We start from the raw sequence: 20,613 nt of genomic DNA, 5'->3' as shown, positions 1-20,613 counted from the left end.
TTTTCTATTGGCTTCCATTTTATGTGAGACTATTTCAGTCTATCAAGGTGGCTCTAGTGACAACAAAAAAGAAGACAAAGCTAGATAGTCTGAATGCATTGTGTACATCGTACACAATGCATTGGAGCAGAAATGGAAGTCACAACGGGATTTTTCGTAAATCACTTTTACTTGCGTGCTTGATGTAAGGCTGTTTATGTTCCGTGCTCAGTGTCTTTTCCCGTTAATAAAATTGATCTATCATGTACTTTTAAGAAGATTATACTTGCACACATACGGTGCTGGCACTTAAGAGGGGAATGTAAATACTTTCTCCGTGTGTAGCGATACTTCATGCGGATTACACCAGCAATACATTAAATATTTATACACTTAATTCATTTTTATATATATTGTTACATTAATAAATGCTCTGGGTTGTACCTTTCAGTGTGCTCTCACTCCTCTTTAAAACGATGTAAACAAACTAGACACGTTTCAAAAGCCAAACCCTGACTGAACACGCATACGTGAAAAACAGCATAAATCGCTCCCTGGTGGTGCTTAAGTGACACAACAAGAACATTTCAACACCGATGTGCAACAAATCACCACATCCCAAAGTGGGATGGAAACGACAAATGGAAAAAGAAAGAAAGAAAAAAAGGTAACGTAGACATCCCACCTTGCTATGTGCATAAACTACAGATCCCAGCAGCTTCCAGGTCCCTCCCCTGCGGTCCATGCGCACCATGCGCAGGATCTGAAGAAAGCGAAGGCTACGCAGTGCAGAGGTGGCAAAGACGTTGCCCTGGCTACCAGCTGAAACCACAGCAACCGAGGTGATAAGTACGATGATGTCTGGGGAGTAAAGCGGTGAAAATTAAAGGTCACGGGAAGCACAATATAGGCAACAGGAACTGGTTTCTACATCCAACCAGGCAGTCATCTATCTCATTTAAAAACAGCTATTGATTCATGAAAAGTTGGGGGTTTTTTTGTTTGTTTTTATTTCTATTACAGTGTTTACTGCTACTCTGATTAATGGTTTATGCGGCACAGATAAAGTTGCAAATAAAGTCAGCAGAACTTTACACTCTAACAATTTTCCTGCATGCAAATTTGTGAGCATTTAAACTCTATTCTGAATAAATCCAGTGTAACATAAATATTTTCAAGCTGCATCTTTGGTGTGTTTTCGTATTTATCATCCTATTAGACTCACCTATGACACAGAAGGGTTTCCTGGCAAAGCGGAGGCGGCCCTGCCAGCCTCGGTATCGACAGCAGCAGCCAGCGCTCCATATCCTGATGATGTACTCAAGGCCAAATACTACAATCATCACAAATTCCTTCAGGACACACACACACACACACACACACCCCCACACACACACACACACACACACACACACACACACACACACACACACACACACACACACACACACACACACACACACACACACACACACACACGCACAAACAGAACTTTAAATAGTCACAGAAAAGGAAAAAAAAGGAGTCCAGAAGAAATAAAACTGAAAAAATAGGTTCATTGCAAACAAATATACATCATAAACATGAGTTTTCTAATAGTTTCTAAAGAATTAAATGTGATTTAAGTCTTTTCAAAACTCTTCTTGGAGAGCAGTGGAGTTTTTCAAATGGTTTCAAGATTATTTAAGTTTCAAAAAATTTAATTCTGGATTAATTTGTGTCCTTTAAAAAAAAAAAAAAAAAAAAAGTCGCAAACTGTGAAAAGTTGTGACCCAGAAATTAATGAATTAGATCAGGTTTTGTCTAAAAGGTTATTTTAAACATTTAAAAGGTGAGGGTTCAGTTGTGACAAGAAGCAGCTTTAGTAGCTTTTTGTCAAAACAGAATCCAAATGAACTAATCACAGTAAAAAAGAAAAGTTTATTCAAGTTCATTTAATTTGAAAACATGAATCTAACAACAAATCCTGCAACTGATGAAAGCACAGTGGTTAAAAAAGATCTTTTTATTGGCAAAAATAACTGCACATACTGACTAAATGGACGCATGCGTGTGGCAATTACAAATCAAAACCAGGAGTGGGAAAAGAAACTCACTGGGAACAGACTGCAATATAAAACAGGAGGTAACTGCAACCTGCACTATATTCACACTAAATGTACACATAACCAGACTCCTTATGAAATACCCACAGACCCACTGAAACAATGCAACACAAAAAAGCAACAGGAGAAATGTTTAAATTGCATCATCATAAATGACGAAATCTGGTAAAAACATATAAGTGGAAGGCAGGAAAACCTGCCGAGTTGTCACTAAAATTCAGATTTGATTGACAGAAGGAGATATAATTTAGTTTATGCATTCAATTAAACTCTGCTGCAGATTTATGGCTTTTGTTTGCCAGATGGATTACTCCTTTAATCACACATAAGCACAAGTTAAACTCATTTGGGCGAGTGTAATATTGATTTTACCTAGCAGTGGAGCTTCATCAACGTTCATTACAGGCCTGGGTGTGCGGAATCAGCAGTCTATTGCTGCTGTGAGCGTCATTAACAAACACACAAACTTAGAGGATGGTAACACAGTTTCAGTGAGTATTCACACTCACACCAAATGTGATTTCCTGCAGCCACTGTGGATAAAATCTACGTACTGTACGCACGCCCCTGATGATAACTGGTAAATCTAAGTGGAAAAACAAAGTCAAATCTTCCTCTGAAGGAGAATAATTCAGGTGCATAACATCCTTGAAAACTATTTTGTGGAATCGACATTTGGTTTACTAGTTGGTCTGTGTTTTTGTGAAGCGGTCCATCAACATGGCTCATCTTGACTTGGACGTCTTCGGCATTATTCTATACAAAAAAAAGCTCCAAATTTGTCTGAGATCATTTCTAAATCCTGTGAAAAGCCGTATTCAAGTCATCCTAGACATTTTTATTTTTTAGTTCCATTTTCCCTTCTGAAAAGTTTGTTTGTCCGTTGAGTTCATGTTTTAGGTAAAATTAAAGGTGAAGAGACCTATTCTGGTCCTGTTTGACACTGTAAGAGTCTGCATTTCTCATATCCAGTGTATACGCTTCAAACAAACCTCTGAATATGGCAAATTACAGCCTGAACTGTGAAATTATCTCATTAAACTAAAAAAAACCCCACAATATAGTTAATCGAGGACTACGTTTTCCTCGTTTCACCGTCAAAATTTAATTCTGGACATCGTCTTATTCTGAAAATAAGAACCCATCAGACATCAGAAAGGTTCAACACCTTCTGTGTTAGGCAAACACATTAATTACTAATAATCTCCCTTTAATGATACCTTTATACATTATTAAGTAGGCATGCACCCTCTGGTTGTCACGTGTTGGTTTAATGAACCAGTCTGTGTGGAAGTGTGTGTCGGTCCTACCAGGATGAGCAGACAGTGCGAGGAGAATTCCTGGTGAGCAGGGATGGTGGAGAACACCGAGAGAACCAGGCAGCCAAACACCAGGATGAAACTGTGGAGACAAGGCACGCATCGCACATGAACGACAAACATTTAGTCTCCAAATAACGGATTCAGCCTCATTAGTTACAGTGTTGCACCCGTCTGCGGGGATAAATATAGAACACGTCTGCTCCGGCAGGCTGCACCGAGGACAAGCAGAAGCTGTTTGGAGCGTCGTTGTTATTATCAATCAAAGCCCAACTTAAGAGCTTCCAGCTTCACTAATCCTGCTTTTATTGCTGTTGGTGAAACAACTGTGCCTATTCACACAATGCCGCAAACGCAGTAAAAAAAAACAAAAAAAAAAAGGGGAACTTATTGACAGCACCATGAGCTGAACGAGCGGCTGACACAGAGCTGCAGGATCTAATTGCGGCGCGCCCTGGAGAAACGGTATTTATTATGGCAAATTACGCGCCCAAAAGGGAGAATCGGAGTGAAAAACAAACTGTGACGATCGAGTTGGGGAGTCAGCAAAATCACATCAGCAGGCCCGTCCTCAAGTAAGACATTATGTTAAAATCCACACTGACTCTTGCCTGGTTGGCTTGGTGGTTTGAAACTCTGAAACTACACTGCAAAAAACACAAAATCTGTGCATAGCAACCCCAGTTTAAGAGCAAGATTTCAGAGCCTTAACATCGATTAAGTCTAATCCACGTGAGTCAACTGTGTCCAAGGTTCATCCATCTAGCAGTTGAATTGAGGGATGCTGAAGGATTTAGACAAACTCCTTGTTCATATTTGTCCAATGCACCAGTCCAACATGACGGATAGCAGGTACTGTGTTCTTGGCTTTAAAAGCTCCAGTGATTCATCTAAATGTTGTTCTAGTCACCATCACCAACCAGCTGAAGTTTTGTCTCGTCTGTCCACCAGACGTTTGACTTGCTTGGCTGCGCACTTTGAAAATGCCTCGATTCTGAGACGTACTTTGACTGGTTGATTGAAAGGCGCTGAACAGTCATAAGTCAAATACAACAGCATAAAATATCGCTTCAAATTGAACACAGGCTGCTCTGGTCTCCACTTCACCAGATTGAATCTGAAGCCTCCTCATTGTCTGGCTGCTGCCCATAAGGCAAAACAGTCATCTGGTAAGTTGCTTAATTAGCAAACAAATTCAAATTCATAAGGAAGTTTTCACACAACATATGCACTGGCTAGCAGCCTCAGTAGGGTGTTTTTCCTGTGTACTTCTCTTCTGTTATTTTCTTTTTAAACACCATCTGTCTTTCTGATATTAATGGTCTCATTTCAAGTGTTTCTTTTCCATACAAAATGTGCTTCAGTCTCCCTCTTGTCTCATTTGAACAGCCTCTCCGTCTTATCTTTTCTGTATTCTCTCTAACTTTGCCTTCTTTCTGTCTGGACTCTCAGTTACCAATCTCCCTTCCTCTGTTTAAGTCACATTTGTGTCTGTGTGAAGCTTCCAGCCATCACTTTGTATTTTTCTCCCCTCTGGCTCAGCTGCATGACTGATGCAGCCATTCATTTTCCACGGGCTTCAGAAGAAATATGAAAAGTTGCGTGCAGCAGAGCATGTTCCTGTGGCTGTGGGGAACGGATGATTCGAACCCCGCATTTGAATCTGCTGGTGATTCTCGTTTTGAAAGCCGTCACCCAAACAGGCAGCGGAGACCTGATTTGCAGGTTTTAGCGCGACCTGCGCGACTCGGGTAAGACTCGAGCCTGACCTTTCACCTGTGTGAGATTGAAAAAAATAAGCTGCGCTTTTCGTTTGGAGATTTTCAACTCAAAAACAACCAGGAAAAAAAGGGAGGGAGTTGATCCTGTCCTAACGTTTCATGCATACATATATATATATATATATCAAGTGGAGCATCCTCTTTGCTTGTGGAAATAAATCAACAAGCACCTTGACACTAATCAATGAAATTCTGATTTCCACACTGTTGGACAGGATACCTTTAAAAAAAAAAAAAAAGTGAATGCCACCTTATTTACCTAATCAAGTTTTGAGATTTTTCAGATCTTGAAAGGCGCCTGTCTTTTTGAAATGCATTTCAAAATTTAACCAAAAACAGGATTTCAATGGGGCAGAGAAACCCTCTCTGAGGTTCGCCTCAACTCGGCCTGTTGATGATGAGGAAGGTTTTGTTTTAGAGGCGTGAATAGAAGAAATTCAGATCCAAGTTTTAACAACCGATCCATAACTCTAATGGATTCAACACCAAAATCAAAGACAGGATTTTTAAACTGTCTTAAATGGAGAAGATAACACAATTAAAAAAAATAAATTAATTAAAGGTGCATTTAAAAGCAAGTTTGTGAGCTGTAGAGGCAAGTCTGATTACCAGTGATGTGCAAAAAAACCAAAAGAAAAGTCTTTTAGTACATTATAAAGAAAGCATGACCCACACTGATGCTTAATTACTAAAGCAAAAATAGTTAATTGAGTGATAATTTAATAAATTGCACTGTTGTGTCTATGCATGAAACAGCAGCCCGGCGCTTTTTAAAGTGCGACGCACATTTTAAGGACTTATTGAAACCAAATAGCACAGTGGATAAGTGCACAGGTGAATAATCCTGCTGGCGCTCGTGTCGACCTTCAAAACGTGTTTCATCAAGGTTTCAGCTGCAATTATTCCTCTGCGCTCGTTTGCTTCTGTGCAGATTTCAGGGCCACCCTTTGTTTGGGGAAAAAAAGAAAGAAAAGATGAGCAAATGAACAAAAACAAAAATGAATACTAAAAAGTCTGATGAAAATATGGAGAATCATTCTGGGGGTCAGAGGCCTCTTGTAAAAAAATCAGCCCATCATCTGGAAGAGAATGGATCCTCCAAACGCCGTTTTCAGGCTTTATGAATAATCACAAAAACGCTTCATTGATGATAGTTTCAAAACATTCTGAATTCGATCCTTTTTATACTCTAAATATTTTTTCTCTCTCTTTGTGAAAGACATAGAAATAATAGGGAAAAAAATGTACCTGCCATATAAGCGAATGACCTTTTAGCGAGCAGAGACTGGAACTGTAATATCTGTCATCGGATGGTTGTGTTCGGACACGGTGATGGAAAAGTGTTACATCTGGGATCACTGAGCTGTCTGGGTGATGTTAAATGATGAGAAACACTTCTGTCTGCAAACCTCGGCGAGGTTTCTACTTTAGCATCTTATCTGTTTTGGAAACGCTGCTTTGTCCACTTCCATCTTTCAGGTTTTTGCAGAGAGAATTGTTCAGTGAGGGCAAACAGGAGTAAGAAAAAGCATCTATTGATGTGAGCAGGTGACAAATAGTCAGAAGTGTCATTACATTGATTATCTTTAGGAGATTTAGACGCTTTTTCTGTCGTTTACAGACATTATTGGCCTCTGGTTCTGAAAAACGATCGGGCGGTGGCAGATATACGTTTAGCCTTCTCATTATTATCATTATGTGACAGTCGGTCGTTCCTTTCATCAAGGGACAACAATAAAGAAAGAGTCATTAAAAGGGAAATGTAGATTATTTAAGTCAGTTACCGAACAACAAGCCGGTAAAAGAAGGTTTTACAGAAAGCCACAACAAAGTGTCTGTCAGCTGAAGCTTAAATATTGCTCATCCATCTCAATATAATTTCATATTCACCATTCCAGCCATCCTAGATCAGGCTGTTCCTTCAAAAATATGTGAAACACTTCCTGGCAAAGCTAAGGTATGCACACTGTACGGGTTGGCAGAAACCAAGACAGAGGACTTTGATATCAGGATGAAGAGAAAAAAAATATATCTTTTTTTTTTTTTTTAGAAAAATGTGAGAAACAAGCTAATCACATTCAAAGGTAAGAGCTCAGCGAGTGAACGAAACATATTTATCCCGACATTTCAGGACAGTTTTCCCACCACCTGCAACTTTGTGCACAGACGACTTTGTGCTGTCGAGATCGATGATCCTTGTTCCTTGTGGCCCGTACAGGAAATGTTCCGGTTTAGGGCAGAGGTCTCAAACTTATTCTCCTCATTTTGTGCAATAATCAGGACTATGAATGTTCTCGAAGGGTCGGTAGAATGTATCGATAAAACTATCCTTTAGCGAACTGCGAAATGTCACCAGTTTGTTCATGGATTTTATCAATACATTCTGGCATTTTAGCAGACGAAACATTAATAAACAACTGTGTCTGCATAGGTACTGCTTCAAATGAAATAACATTGAACTTCTTTTCACATTGATTACGACTGTTTGTGTGACTTTTTTTTTTTGCTATGAAAATCAGTGATTTTTGTGGTGCAATACTTTGTAATATTTGCGCTTAAGTAAGACAATAAATGTGACTTATGGTCCGCGCGCCACGTTGGTCACGGACCATAACTTCACATCAAGCAAGGCTGAGGCAGCAGTAGAGAAGGAGTAAGAAATACTGTCCTGATAAACTCACAAATACGAGTGAGCGACAAAAAGTGCGAGAATCTGAGTTTTGGTGAATTCCTGCAAAAATCACCAAAAAAAAAAAAAATAAATAAATGAATAGAGAAACTGATTGATGTGATGTGCAGATAAAAACTGCTTTGATTTGATCGATACAGTTATACTTAAAGCACAAAGCACAACTAATGAGACGGCCACTTTGTGTGGTTATCAATGCTTGCGAGGGCAACGAAACCGATCTCATCCAGAGGGGACACAGAGATGTGGTGGCACCAACTGGATAAATCAAGCTCCTTACAGGGAAAGTTCGAGGAAAACATCAGCTGCTTATAGCTTCTGTTAACAGAATCCCACTTCAACAAACTCAACTCTGCCACGGCGTGTGTTAGGATCCAAAAAGTAGCGCAGACGCCAGAGGAAATGACACTGACGCAAAGCAGAAGGTAAAAAAGTTTAACAGCTGTTTACCGACGTTGAGGAAATTAACTGTTCACATAACATTTGCTTTGGACGTGCCTCTCGGTTTAATTACCGTTTCCGCGAGACGTGCGCCGTCAGGCCAACTCGCGGCCGCGCCGATGCTCGACAGGGCCACGCTGACGAGCTGCAGGTGTTGGAGGGAGAGGCGGCCCCAGGGCCCGACTACTGCAGCCGTAATGTTGATGAATGGGGTCCAGCAGAGAAACCCATATACAGCGAAAAAACCCACAGCCTTCCCTCCAACAAGCTGACAAAGGAGTCTGAAAAGCATGAGCAGTGAGATTTAAGTGTGTGAGTAATCAGTTCCCTGGAGACTCGGAGGCTGAGCTTTACAAGGAATCATTACAAGTATCTTAAAATGGAAACGAAATATGGGACAGAAACCGGTCTGCACCGTGAAACCATTAAGAAAAAAAAATAAATAAAAAAAAGCTCCCGACTCAAGGAGCGAGAGCACTTTAGCCTCGATCTTAGCTTTGATATACTGTAAGTGTCAAACAATGGAGGTGGAGGAGATGTGTTTATTGTGGGATTTGCTGTATATATATATAATCTGGATGTAATCGAAATAAACTGTTTAGGAGGCAGGACATTTTCTTTCTCAATGGACCAAAGTTTAGTTGTATGCATAGCCAATTTTCCATTAATGCCTTTGTAATTGTCACGGATTATTAAAATAGACCCCAAAAGAGGAGGCAAAAGAAGAGAATTTAATGGATTTTCTTTAAAAAAAAAAAGAAAAAAAAAGAAAAAAGTCTTTGACTTTTAGTGGCCGTTTAGTTGAATAGTTTTCATGTGATTCATTTTCAACCTTATTGCAGATGTTATTTATTTTATCAGTTTCTTGCTTCAATTGTATTCTCAGCAGGCAAAATCCATGACTCGTGACACACCTTTCGGTATTTTCCCCCTCAAGAAATGCCAACTGCAACTCAGGTGGATGTGGATACGTTTCTTTTCTTTCTTCAACAATGTGAGGTGGATTTTACTTCTGAAACATCTACATGGACACAAAAGATCAAATGTTGAGCGCAAAGCAAAAATAATGCAACCGACCCTGGGGGTCAAATGACTTAGTTTTACACAACTCAGTAGGACTGAAGTTTAAAAAACATAAACTAAAAGTTTAGGCTTAATTTTCATCATTTAAGATTAAAACTTAAATGATGAGATTCAGTCTGATTCAGTCTAGTCAGACTGTCAGTTCCCGAAACGCCCCCCCACACACACACACACAAACGCATTTGTGGTCAGGCAACCCTGCCGGACCCCACACACAGTAAAAAAGTCATGGGGCCGACCCCATGTCCTAAGACCATAGGAGGGTCCAGAATGATGGACCCTCCTATGGATTTCATGTTCTTCATGACAAATTTTAGGATGTTTTCTAAATAAAACATTGCCATAACTTTACCTCCGATGCTTCATGATATCTTCAAGGAACTGCAACAGTTAAACGGAAGCTAAATTACACTAAATTGTGTTCAAGGAAGTGAAGTGAGCTAAAAATCAGTATCATCACCGATTCATTGTTCTTCCACCATTTTGCTCTAGTAGGTGTTCGCTTATCACATAAAATATCAGTAAAATATATAAACTTGTGGTTGTAATGCAGCTTCATACAAAATACTTCCAGGGTGTACAAATGCGCTTGCAAGGCACTGTAATACGCAGACAAGATAAGTCAGTGTGCATTTTTGATACGTTACATTTTTAATAAGCAATTGAAGGAAATAATGTAAGAATATAACGTTTTCCCAGATGATGCCGTCTCTACCATTATCTGTTTGCTCGGTTTTTTTTTTTTGGTTTTTTTTCCAGTGCCAACCCTGCAAACTCTACACCAACAGAGAGGGAGGGATGGAAAACCAAGAAAGAGAATACGTAAAAGCCTCATGATGTTCGAAACACCCGAGCGCACAAAGAGGAGCAGCGGAGGACTCCGCAGTGGCACAAAGAGTGGAACGCTGAATCCTTTGAATCAAAATGACGGAACATTACCGGAGTGAGATCAGCGGGCCCTCCTGGATGAAAGCAGCCCAGCCATCAGAGGAAGATAAAGGGCGAGCTCGGCTATAAATAACATGTCTCTCTTAAGGTTTGGGTCGTTATATTGGTGCATCAGAGATAAAGCAAGATATGAAACAAAATTAAAAAAAAAAAAAAAAAAATAGAAAGAAGGGCCGGACAAGCTGGGAGGACCAACAGCGTAACCAGAGTCTCCTTTCCTTTCATCTGCTTCACTCACTCATCTTTTACACTTTGGATCCATAACAACCACCGCCGCCATCGATCCCGTAATCAATTCTGCTCTTATGTTGCTTTGTTGGACTGCTACTAACTCCGCTATGCTTGATTGTTGAAGCAGCACAGAGTCAGGAGGAGACCCGGAAAAATAAAGAGTCAGGGGACATGTCAGATAGAGAGGAGGTTAAAAAAGAATCAGAGGATGGATTAAAGGCTAATTTCTTAGTAACTTTGTTTATCCAGAGGAGAGCAGTTTCTTACCTGATGATGGTGGCCGTAAAACATAAGGGTTTTATTTCTAAGCAACCACTTGACCAAACAGAGCCAGGCCGACGTCAAGGTGCTACACGGCGCAGATCTGGGCATAAAGGTCAAGACTATGAGATTTCTTTTCTGTTTTTTTTTTTTTTTTTTTTTTTTACCTACTAAAGTTGTGTTCAAAAGGTCATGAGCTGGAAGACACAACAGATTACCTTGTTTAGAAAATATGACGGGTTGGTGCATTCATCCCACCAAAACCTGTTGCACCTGAGTTTTTATTGTGTGCATCAGTCGGTCAGTTTTTTTTTAGTTTTTTTTATCAGATATGTGCAGATATATATTAGTTTGGTTGTTTACCACCCTCTGAAATGTATAAAGTACTCAAAAATTGCAATAAAGGGTAACACTTTATTTGAAGGGGTGTGCATAAGACTGACATGACACTGTCATAACATAAAGAAGTCTTTATGAATGTTTATGACAGTTGTCATGAAGTGTCATTCAGTAAATAATGACACTTTTAATGCAAAGTTGTTCTAAAAGTTGCATTAAAAGTCCATTAAAAATGCCAACTTTGCATTAAATTATTCTAACTTACAAAATCATGCAAAGTTGGCACTTTTAATGGACTTTTAATCCAACTTTTAGAACAACTTTGCATCAAAAGTGTCATTATTTACCAAATGACACTTTATAACTATCATAAACATTCATAAACACTTCGTTATGTTCATGACAGGTGTTATGTCATGTTTTTGACAGCGTCATGTCAGTCTTATGCACACTCCTTCAAATAAAGTGTTACCCAATAAAGTAACTATAACACTATTTCAACATATTTTTACTCAAGTAAAAGCAAGAAGAAATGACTCAAAAAGTATTTGGTAAAGAACTGCCCAGTCAAGTACTGGCAGTTTAATATTTAAAAGATAAGATGGAAAAAATACAAAGTTATGTGAAAATGTTGGTATTTTATCGAGCAAAATGAAAGGAAGTCATGTAAATAGCTACAAAATATTAAAATCAGACAAAATAAATGTTTTGAATCAGTTTCTTTCAATATAGAAACTAACAAAAACTGCAGGTGTGTGTCTGTGTGTGGTGAATTTTTGAATCAACCAATCAGCGTCCAGAAATTTTACTCAAACTTAAATAAACACAAGATACCAATTGTTTGTCTGTTTCACTGAATTAGTTATCCAAAGAGGATAAGTTAAAACAGGAGCAATATCTGTCACAATGTCGTTTTTTTGGACGATAGTCATACATTTTGTTATGAAATGAGTTTCATGATCTTTAGTTGTACATCGCAATGAAGTTGAATAATCTGGATTTCCGGTGTTCAAATGATATAAAATATGACATCAACCGCCATTATAAAATGGACAAAATGTTGACTGAAATATGGTTTTCAAACATTTCCTGAAAATCCCTGCCTTTTTTTTTTTTTTTTACATTTTTGGTGCTAGATTATTTATGACTGTCAAATTCTGCTACCTTTGGCATGTTGCTTAGATTTAACCAAAAAATCTGTCTTCATTGCAAGCTAATAAAAACACTGTTTTCACTGGAAAGTCCATTTGCGAATATCTTAAACACCTGCGAAGAAGAGCAGAGTGACCCACATGCATCAGAACAATTGGCGTGTAAAGGCAGTGACTCATTAGAAATCTGCCAGCTGAAGAAGCAGCTGTTTGTTTTCTTCTCCAACATCCAGGGGCCATGTGATCGCAGCGAAGAGAGATGGGTGGATGGAGTGTGTGGAGGAGAGTGGAGAGGAAGAAAGAAAGAGAGCGGAGCCGGAGAGAAGCCAACTTTCCATGATGATGCTTGAAGCTGGAGACGGGTGACGGGTGGAAGAAGAGTCGGAAAACTCTGAGTGCGCGTGTCCTCGCTAACTAGACACAGACTGACATGTTGGTGAGGAAAGCAAACACCTAACAGGCTCACAAAAACACTGACTTACACACACACACACACACACACACACACACACACACACACACACACACACACACACAGGCACACGCAGAGACCATCCGTACATCAGATTCCGATCAGCTACCCGTTTTGGGACTAAAACCAGTCCAGGACTCGTTCAGAGAGCTGTGCAGCAGATGTCAAAAAACAAAGAAACAAATGGAACGTGGGAGAAGTTCACGTGACAAGAATGCAGTTTGAATTTAATATACTTTCTAAAATTAGATCCCTCTTGAACCCAGTTAGCCTAAAGCAAAAACTAAAAAAAGAACAATGACTGTGTCGGAGGAGGAGGAGATTTCAATCTCTCGCCTTCAAATTAAACAGGATCATTTCATTTCTTAGACATCGTTGCATAAACACACTGTTTTAAAGTCAAACCTCTGAGTCAAGGCACAGCGTTAACATTTCCGCACAGCTGACACCCTCACCGTTTTACAGTAAACTCCTCTGGACGTCGTCCCCCGCCTCCCCGCCTCGTAGTCGAAACACTCGACTCTTTCCACTTAACTTTGCTACCAATATTGTGCATTGATGTCAAACTTTACACTTTCTGTGCCAAAGGAAATCCACTGGGTTTATGGGCAGCCTTGATTAATGCCACTTAGCTATGAGGCAGGAGCGAGTGCATGTAGGCTCATTACTCAGACTGAGCTGCTGGAGTCCAAATTGAACAATGATCGAATAAGTGCTGTGGTTGTGCAGCTTGTTAAGCTGATATTAAAAAAAATGGATCGTCAGGAATCGGGGCCTTGCTGGCCATATTTTATAATGTCTATCATTTATTGAGGATGTTATAGGTGCCCTTTGCTTTTTCTTTGAAGTAATTTAACACAGTACAGTGAAATTATAACTGGAAAGTGTTTTTATTTTGTGTTTCATGTAGAGATAAAGCTGAACTACAGTTGGACACCCAATTAAAGGTTTAGTTCTTAGTTCTTGCATTGCTGTCTAATCTTTAACAAAGGAAGCTTGTTAAAGGTAACAAAAAAATGCAACCATCATATCCAAACGTCGAAATATGCATGTTTTTGTAAATTTTGTATGTTTTTACTGCTCATATTTATTTAGTCTCTTATGAATTTATTTTTTTTACTTCAGCATCAAATAAAATCTACTTGAGAATTTTATGCAGAAAAGATTGGCGATTTAATTTTATTCTTTCCTTAAAATTAAGTATGCCTATGTTGCATATTGGCATGTTGGCAAAGTTCAGGACCTTAGATGTGTATAGGTACACATCTAAAAAGGGATATTTAAATCACACTATTTCACATTCAGCTTTAAAATGCAAATTGAATACCATCCTATGATTAGATGTTGCTTGCTTGTTTGCCAGTGAGTTTGCAGATACCATAGAAATGGACAATTGAATACAGCTACAGATTAATTTTAATGACTCCTAACAATTTCTCTGATCTAAACGTTTTTTTAGCTGTAATAATAGCACAGTTGTGTCTTTAATTTTTTTTTGTTCCATTGGAGTTAGCTCCATATTTTAGTGATCATGAGATGTCAGTAAAGTTCATGTGCGCATAAAGGCGAGTAACCCAATAATTATGACAATGTAGCGCATCTACGCAAGTCTCTGCACGAGCAAAGGTTGACACATCGATACAGCTGATAAGCAACGAGCAAAATAACGATTTCAAGGAAAAACGACTTAATGTCTCTGAAAAAACCCCCAAAGAAAAACAAAAGTCAAACCAGGTTACATCCAAATTTGATTCTAAAGTCTCAAATTGAATAAAACCTTTGGAAAGTTTCATGCTTTTATTGGAGCGCTGGCAGTAAAGAGCATACAGAATCAGCAGTTGAGATGAGCTGGCAGCCAGACGGTGTTCGATTCATGCCCAGCGGCTCAGTCCCTGTGGTTACCCAAACCAGCCGGGGTGAACGTAGCCAGTGATTGGCACATGAAGTGGAACTGAGCTTCTCTTCTGCTTTCAAACAGCAGAAACTAAACCCAGTGATGATGTTTTTCTGTCATGTTCCACTTGCTCAATTGCATTTCAAGTTAAATATTTATTTTTGCAAACTAGACGACGACTTGCTGAACAGAGATTGGTACCAAATGTGAGTATTAGTCATGCTGTCGGGCAAACCTTTGAAAGACAGTCGTGTTTGGAGAGTCAAGAGTTTAATAGAGGATTCTTCGTGATGGTTTCCTCTTGACTCTCCTATTTTTTTAACCGTTTACCTCCATTGTCACAGGTGACAAAAACTCTTTTTCTCCTCTCGTAGATTGTGCTTGCTCTATCTCCATGCATTTCAGCAGACGTCTGTCTGCGTGTTTCCTATCTATAATTACACACCTGGTCAATCAGCGAAGTCGTAATGCTCGTTATTGTGTACCAGCGTCTTTTTCTTTTCTTTTTTTTTTTTTTTTAGTTCACTTTTTATCTGGAGTTCATTTTCTCATTCATGCAAAGTTCTGCATCAATATTATTTAATAACTACTCCCTCTATTTGGGGACTGACAACCTGTTACCTCCAAACTGCAAAGTAGTTTTAGTTCAGTTTTAGTTTTTTGGTTTAATTTTATTTATCTTTTTATCCATAAGCTAACTATAGTTGTGTATCTTTTTACATTATTGATTTAATAAAAACTGAAGAAGAGGGCTGAACAGAACAAAAAAGCTGATAAACATGTCCCTCTTATCGTTAGCAGCCGCCAATGTTACTAGTATTTAGCATCAAATGGCCTAAAAAAAACAACAGACAAACTTGTTGGTTTTAACTTTTTTTTTCTGGAAGTAATGTGGTGAGAATCGCACAAAGGCATAGACCTATCTGTGCTGAGCTTTGTAACCATGACAACTGATCATATAGGCTACAGAACCACAAATGAGATGCAACATAAAGTACTGGATCCAGATCTTTTCTTGCTGTACTCTCTCATTTCTTTGCCTGGCATAGCTGCACAGAATCACACACGCATGTTCAGGACAAAGTCAAGAGAAAAAGAAAGGATCAATGTTTCACAAACCATCAATGGCATTTCAACTTTAAGCAATGACATCTACAGATCAGACTGTTTAATGCTGAAGAAACAAATAGCATAGCAAAGGAACTTGATGATGAGCTAGTAAACATCCATCCAACCGTTTCATATCGGGTTTATGAGAGTGCTGGTGTCTCCAGCAGACACCGGCGATGAAGTGAGAGAGACACAGAGCAGGTGACACTCTGTGGTTACCTTATGGGTACATAGAGTGCCAAATGCTGATGAATGGCTCTGAATGAAATGTCAATTTGCTACCATTAATGTCAACTGAATAATAGTACAGTTGGCTGAAGTGTTCAGGTTCCCATCTCCGGAGTAAATCATCAATGGACAGCCATGACAGGCTGACGTTACACCCACACTTTTGGTGGCGAGATTGCTAAACATCCTCAGTTTTCATACAGTCTAGCTCAAAAACTGCATTCCTGTGGCGTTGTCTTTGTGCCGCCAATATAAGTGTGGAGTGAAACTGACGTGAGCGCATATACGCTCCACTCCGACGTTCCAGCGTCTTACGTATGGAACACCAAGACGGGTAAAAAGGGATTAAGTTTTGTGAGTCTTTCATACGTAAAGTGAGTTGTATGTATACAAAGTACAGAAGGAACTGCATTCACAGCTAGAAGCGTATGTAAATGAACCACACCACGCAGACGGATCGTTTTCATCCAATCGGTGGAGTCCTTGGATGAAAAAGAGCCAATCACAACCAGTCAAAAATACTCCTGAAAGTGACAGAAAAAAAAAAACTGCACAAAGCTGTAGGATTTAACACGAAACATAACACACTAGAATTTTATAGCCTAATAATATGTCGCTAAGCATACAAATATGCTTACTCTGTGCATTTTGGCTAACATTTCCACATTCCTTGAGCTGCTACGGGATGCCATCCCCGCGACAATCCCTTCCCAATCAACTCACATCCTCAGCACTTCAGAAAAACCTTTTCACTGGACAGATCAAATTAAAACTCGTCTGGTGTTTTCTCGTTGTTAGGCAGGCACATAAACAGAGATCTTTTAAAGAAACTGCTGCTCTGAAACTCTGGAAAAAAGGAAAAAAAAAAATCTGTGGATCGAGACTGTGGAGATAAAACGCTGAACCGCATTGATGGAGTCAGTCTTATTAGGTCAGCAGATGGTTGAGTGTTTCATTTATCACCAGGAGAGAGAAACTGAACCACAGACACTGAGTCAGTTCTGCTTATGCGAGAGTTTGTGTGAAAATGTATGATAAATATATGTATAACTGTTGATTTCTCTTCTTCTTTTCTCTTCTTTTCTGAGTGCTGATTGTGTGGGCATAAATAGTGCACATTCAGTGTAAATGTTATGGTACTTGAAGCAGCTATCAAGTGTGTCAAAGCCTGTCATCAGCCCACACAGCTCCATCTGCTCTGGTGCCTCTTAAGCCGCATGTTTTCAACATGAAACTGGGAGTTTCCTGTTTGCATTCCTCATTCCTCAGGTCTGCGAAGGAATAAAAAGGTAATCAGTGAACACACACGAATCCACGCATGCAATATTCATATCACAATATTCTACAACTAGGTGTTTTCGATACTAATTTTTCTTCTTAACTTTGACCAGTTCAGGTTTTTGAGGGCAGAACAAGACAGTTTCCCCGAGAATGAAAACGTAGCAAAGATCACAAATAAAAACGGCAACATGAGACATTTAGTATCGGGATTCTTTGGGTAACTTTTGAAAAGCTGTCACAAAATAAGAGCATCTCACGGATAGCTTAAAAAGACGAGATATTAATAGGGCAAACGTTTCATATATTTATATTTGTATATTTAGTGCATCAAAGCACAGTAAAGAGTAGACACAAGAGTAGACTTAAAAGGCAGCCATCTTAATAGGAAGAAATGGTGAGAAAAGAAGTAGGAACAAGAATATTTTTCTTTCATTTCCAGTCTGGTGGAAATAGGACACAGTCAGCCTTCGAGGAAGAAAAGGAAATGAGCAAATTCCCAGTTGTTTTGCCTTCTCTCCATTTTCTCTTTTTCCTGGACATAAAAAAATTAGGAGAAAGCAGGAGACGGAAAGTGATAGGATCACAAAATCTGCTGCTGAATTCCTACCGTTAAAGATCTATTAGAGGCTATTTTAAGACTTCTCTTCATTTCCACATTGCAGGGAAACTGCGCTCCATCAATCCTGCTGCCACGCAGTTCATTAGTCTACGACACAGCAGGACGGACGCTAATTATGTTATGGACAGAATCTGCATAAAAAGCAGCAGCGGACTGATGGGCATATAAATTCAGCAAAACATTTTACTATCCAATATCGACAGAGGAATTCATCTGCCATGCATTACTTTAATTGATGATTAGGAAACAAAAAGTCCAGTACCTGAGTGTTTAATGTCTTGCATTACAAGTAAAAATAACAGTCAGTTCATTAATGATTTATGCAGATGTCTTGCAGGGAAAAAAATAGCCACAGACTAAGTTTATCACAACATACTTGGGTGAAATAATGTTTCATGTTTTCCAGCTTTTCAACTAATAACTATTTTTCATAAAGTGCAGAAAGTGAGTAAATCAATGTTTATAAAAGGATCATCTCATCCAAGATGTCCTAAAGTAATGCAAGAATTTGTCTTGTCAAAGAAACATGCAAAGCTTATATTTTTTTTATTGATACTTCAACATATTAAAATAAGTTTTATTAATATATGCATCTCTGGAACCTTAACTATCTTCACTAAATCTTCAGATTTCTTTTTCAAATAATCTTCAGAGAGCCTTGCCGAGAATCAGTGGCAGAGACAAAGGAGGGATAATGTGTAAATGTTTATATTCCTGGATGTGCAGGTTGGTCTATTTGGTACTAGCTGATCAGTAAAACACTTCCTGGCAGGTTCTGCTGAATGCGTGACTCTACTCTGGACAGAGTCGCTGCTTTTGGCACCTGAAGGTAAAATACAGCACCTTTAAGCTGGAAGAATGGATTTTCAGCATTAAAGACCCACATTTAAAAAAAAAAAAAAAGAAGGATAAATAGAGACATTCCAGCAGCAAAAAAAAAAAAAAAAGAAAGAAAAAAGATGGAATTCTGGGAACGTCCCAATCAGCCACGCTGATGGCCTCCAGATAACACAGATAATCAGTGACGGGGGACAAACGGCTGTTGCACCAGGGAGGGAGACGGGAGAAGCATGCGCCTGAATGACACGCATTGAAACAGATCAAAAGCTTTGGCGGGAAACCTTCACACGCCTGTTTGATGTCTGATTGGTGGGGAAATTCTGGGCAATCTAACGCGTGTTCCCACTTGAGTGTGAAGTGTGCAACTTATCTGTTTTCGATTGAGGAAGGGCATCAGTGTGATGTGAAGTGTGACCGTGTTTAGAAGCGCACACGATGCGCGACCCACTACATCTGTTTCTATCGTGACTTCATTACATCTCCTCTGGTATACCGACAACTCATACGAATCCCCGGTTTATTCTCTCTACATGTCACTTGACTTGAACAGCTTTGTCTTAATGTGGCGACTATTTTCCTGGGTCACAATTTATTTAGCTGTCTTCACTTTCAAACAACTTGACAAAGACACTTTCTTGCTAGCATGGATGGTATATTTTCCTGTACTGGTCTGACTTTATGTAAAGATGGAGAAAAATATATGACAATCCTGAGAGAAAGCCAGTTAGAGGCTGTGACAATAAAAAAAAAACCTGTGAAAAAATGTTCACCTACTGGTGGGATAACAACTCTACACAAACAGCCAAAAAATGTATTTAATGGTTTTGATAAAAGCATAATCCGCTTGAGTGGTCCAGTCAAAGTCCACGCCTAAATGCGAGCTGTGAATTTGTTGGGATATCTTTTCAAATCTTAAAACTTGTTCACAGATTCATTCACAGATGCTCTCCAATCTGACTGGGCATAAGTTATTTCACAAAAAATGGGCATAAGTATCATTTGTGTAAGTCCAAATCTATGAGTTTAACCAAAAACACTTCCGGTTGCAATTGGAGCAAATTGTTGTTCAGTAAAGAATAGTCACAGGACCTGATTTTTATTTCTAAGAAAAAAAAGAAGAAATATTTATTGTTTTCCTTCCACTAAACAATTGTTTTGATTTCTGAGTACCACACCTGTTGCTCATTGGTGAATACTTCAGCTGATTAGCCAAGCAGATCAGAAGGTTACAGCTGTTAGCAACATGGAGGTTTACTCGACATACGCAGGATGTTCATGTTGTTATGACTGACCCATATTTGGTGTCTGACGTAGATTACCGACCTGATTTTTGCCCTCTAACCTGCATGTTTTCAACACACACACACTTATAAATGGTATTTATTCACAATCAGACATACCACTCCCACACCCAGGCCTCTACCACCCTCAGATATCATCCCAGCTGATTAACAGTAACTCCTCTCGAGCGCAGCTTGTGAAAGGCTTTTTTTTTTTTTAGCCCTGATTAATACTAATCACTACTATTTCAATGTCTTCAGCATGTCTATCAGTTCCTTTTCTGCTCTTACTTTTAATTGATTGCTACAGCATGTGTTGCTTCTGGTTTCATCTTTCTTTAGCTACATCCCTTGCTCCTCTTGCTTACCCTTATTTTCCCAGGTTTTTGACGAATTCCACATTGACAGATTCATCTGGATTTAAAGGTCAAGCAAGACTTTTGCAAAAATAATTCAACAACAATCAACTTATGATTAATTTCTATAATGACTTATTAGGTCAATAATAAATCATGATGTTATCGATGATAACATCCACTTAGATCTTCCTTTAGTCTTGTAG

The 20,613-nt window shown here is 39.0% G+C and overlaps 1 protein-coding gene across 2 annotated transcripts in view; it reads right to left on the bottom strand.

Annotated features, from left to right (window-relative positions):
* kcnq5a (potassium voltage-gated channel, KQT-like subfamily, member 5a) overlaps positions 1-20,613 on the bottom strand; it is a 104,351-nt gene that overhangs the window by 32,925 nt on the left and 50,813 nt on the right. For both annotated transcript variants that reach the window (XM_088012850.1, XM_015011878.2), the window contains exons 2-4: positions 3,395-3,485; positions 1,205-1,331; positions 665-840 (exon numbers count right to left, since the gene is read on the bottom strand). In XM_088012850.1, the coding sequence (XP_087868976.1) occupies positions 665-840; positions 1,205-1,331; positions 3,395-3,485 (394 nt within the window). The remainder of the gene's footprint in view (positions 1-664; positions 841-1,204; positions 1,332-3,394; positions 3,486-20,613) is intronic.

Source organism: Poecilia mexicana, unplaced genomic scaffold, assembly GCF_051168715.1.
Source record: "Poecilia mexicana isolate PSO_F unplaced genomic scaffold, ASM5116871v1 scaffold_15, whole genome shotgun sequence".
Lineage (NCBI taxonomy): Eukaryota > Metazoa > Chordata > Actinopteri > Cyprinodontiformes > Poeciliidae > Poecilia > Poecilia mexicana.
This window is presented reverse-complemented; position numbering and strand designations above follow the sequence as displayed.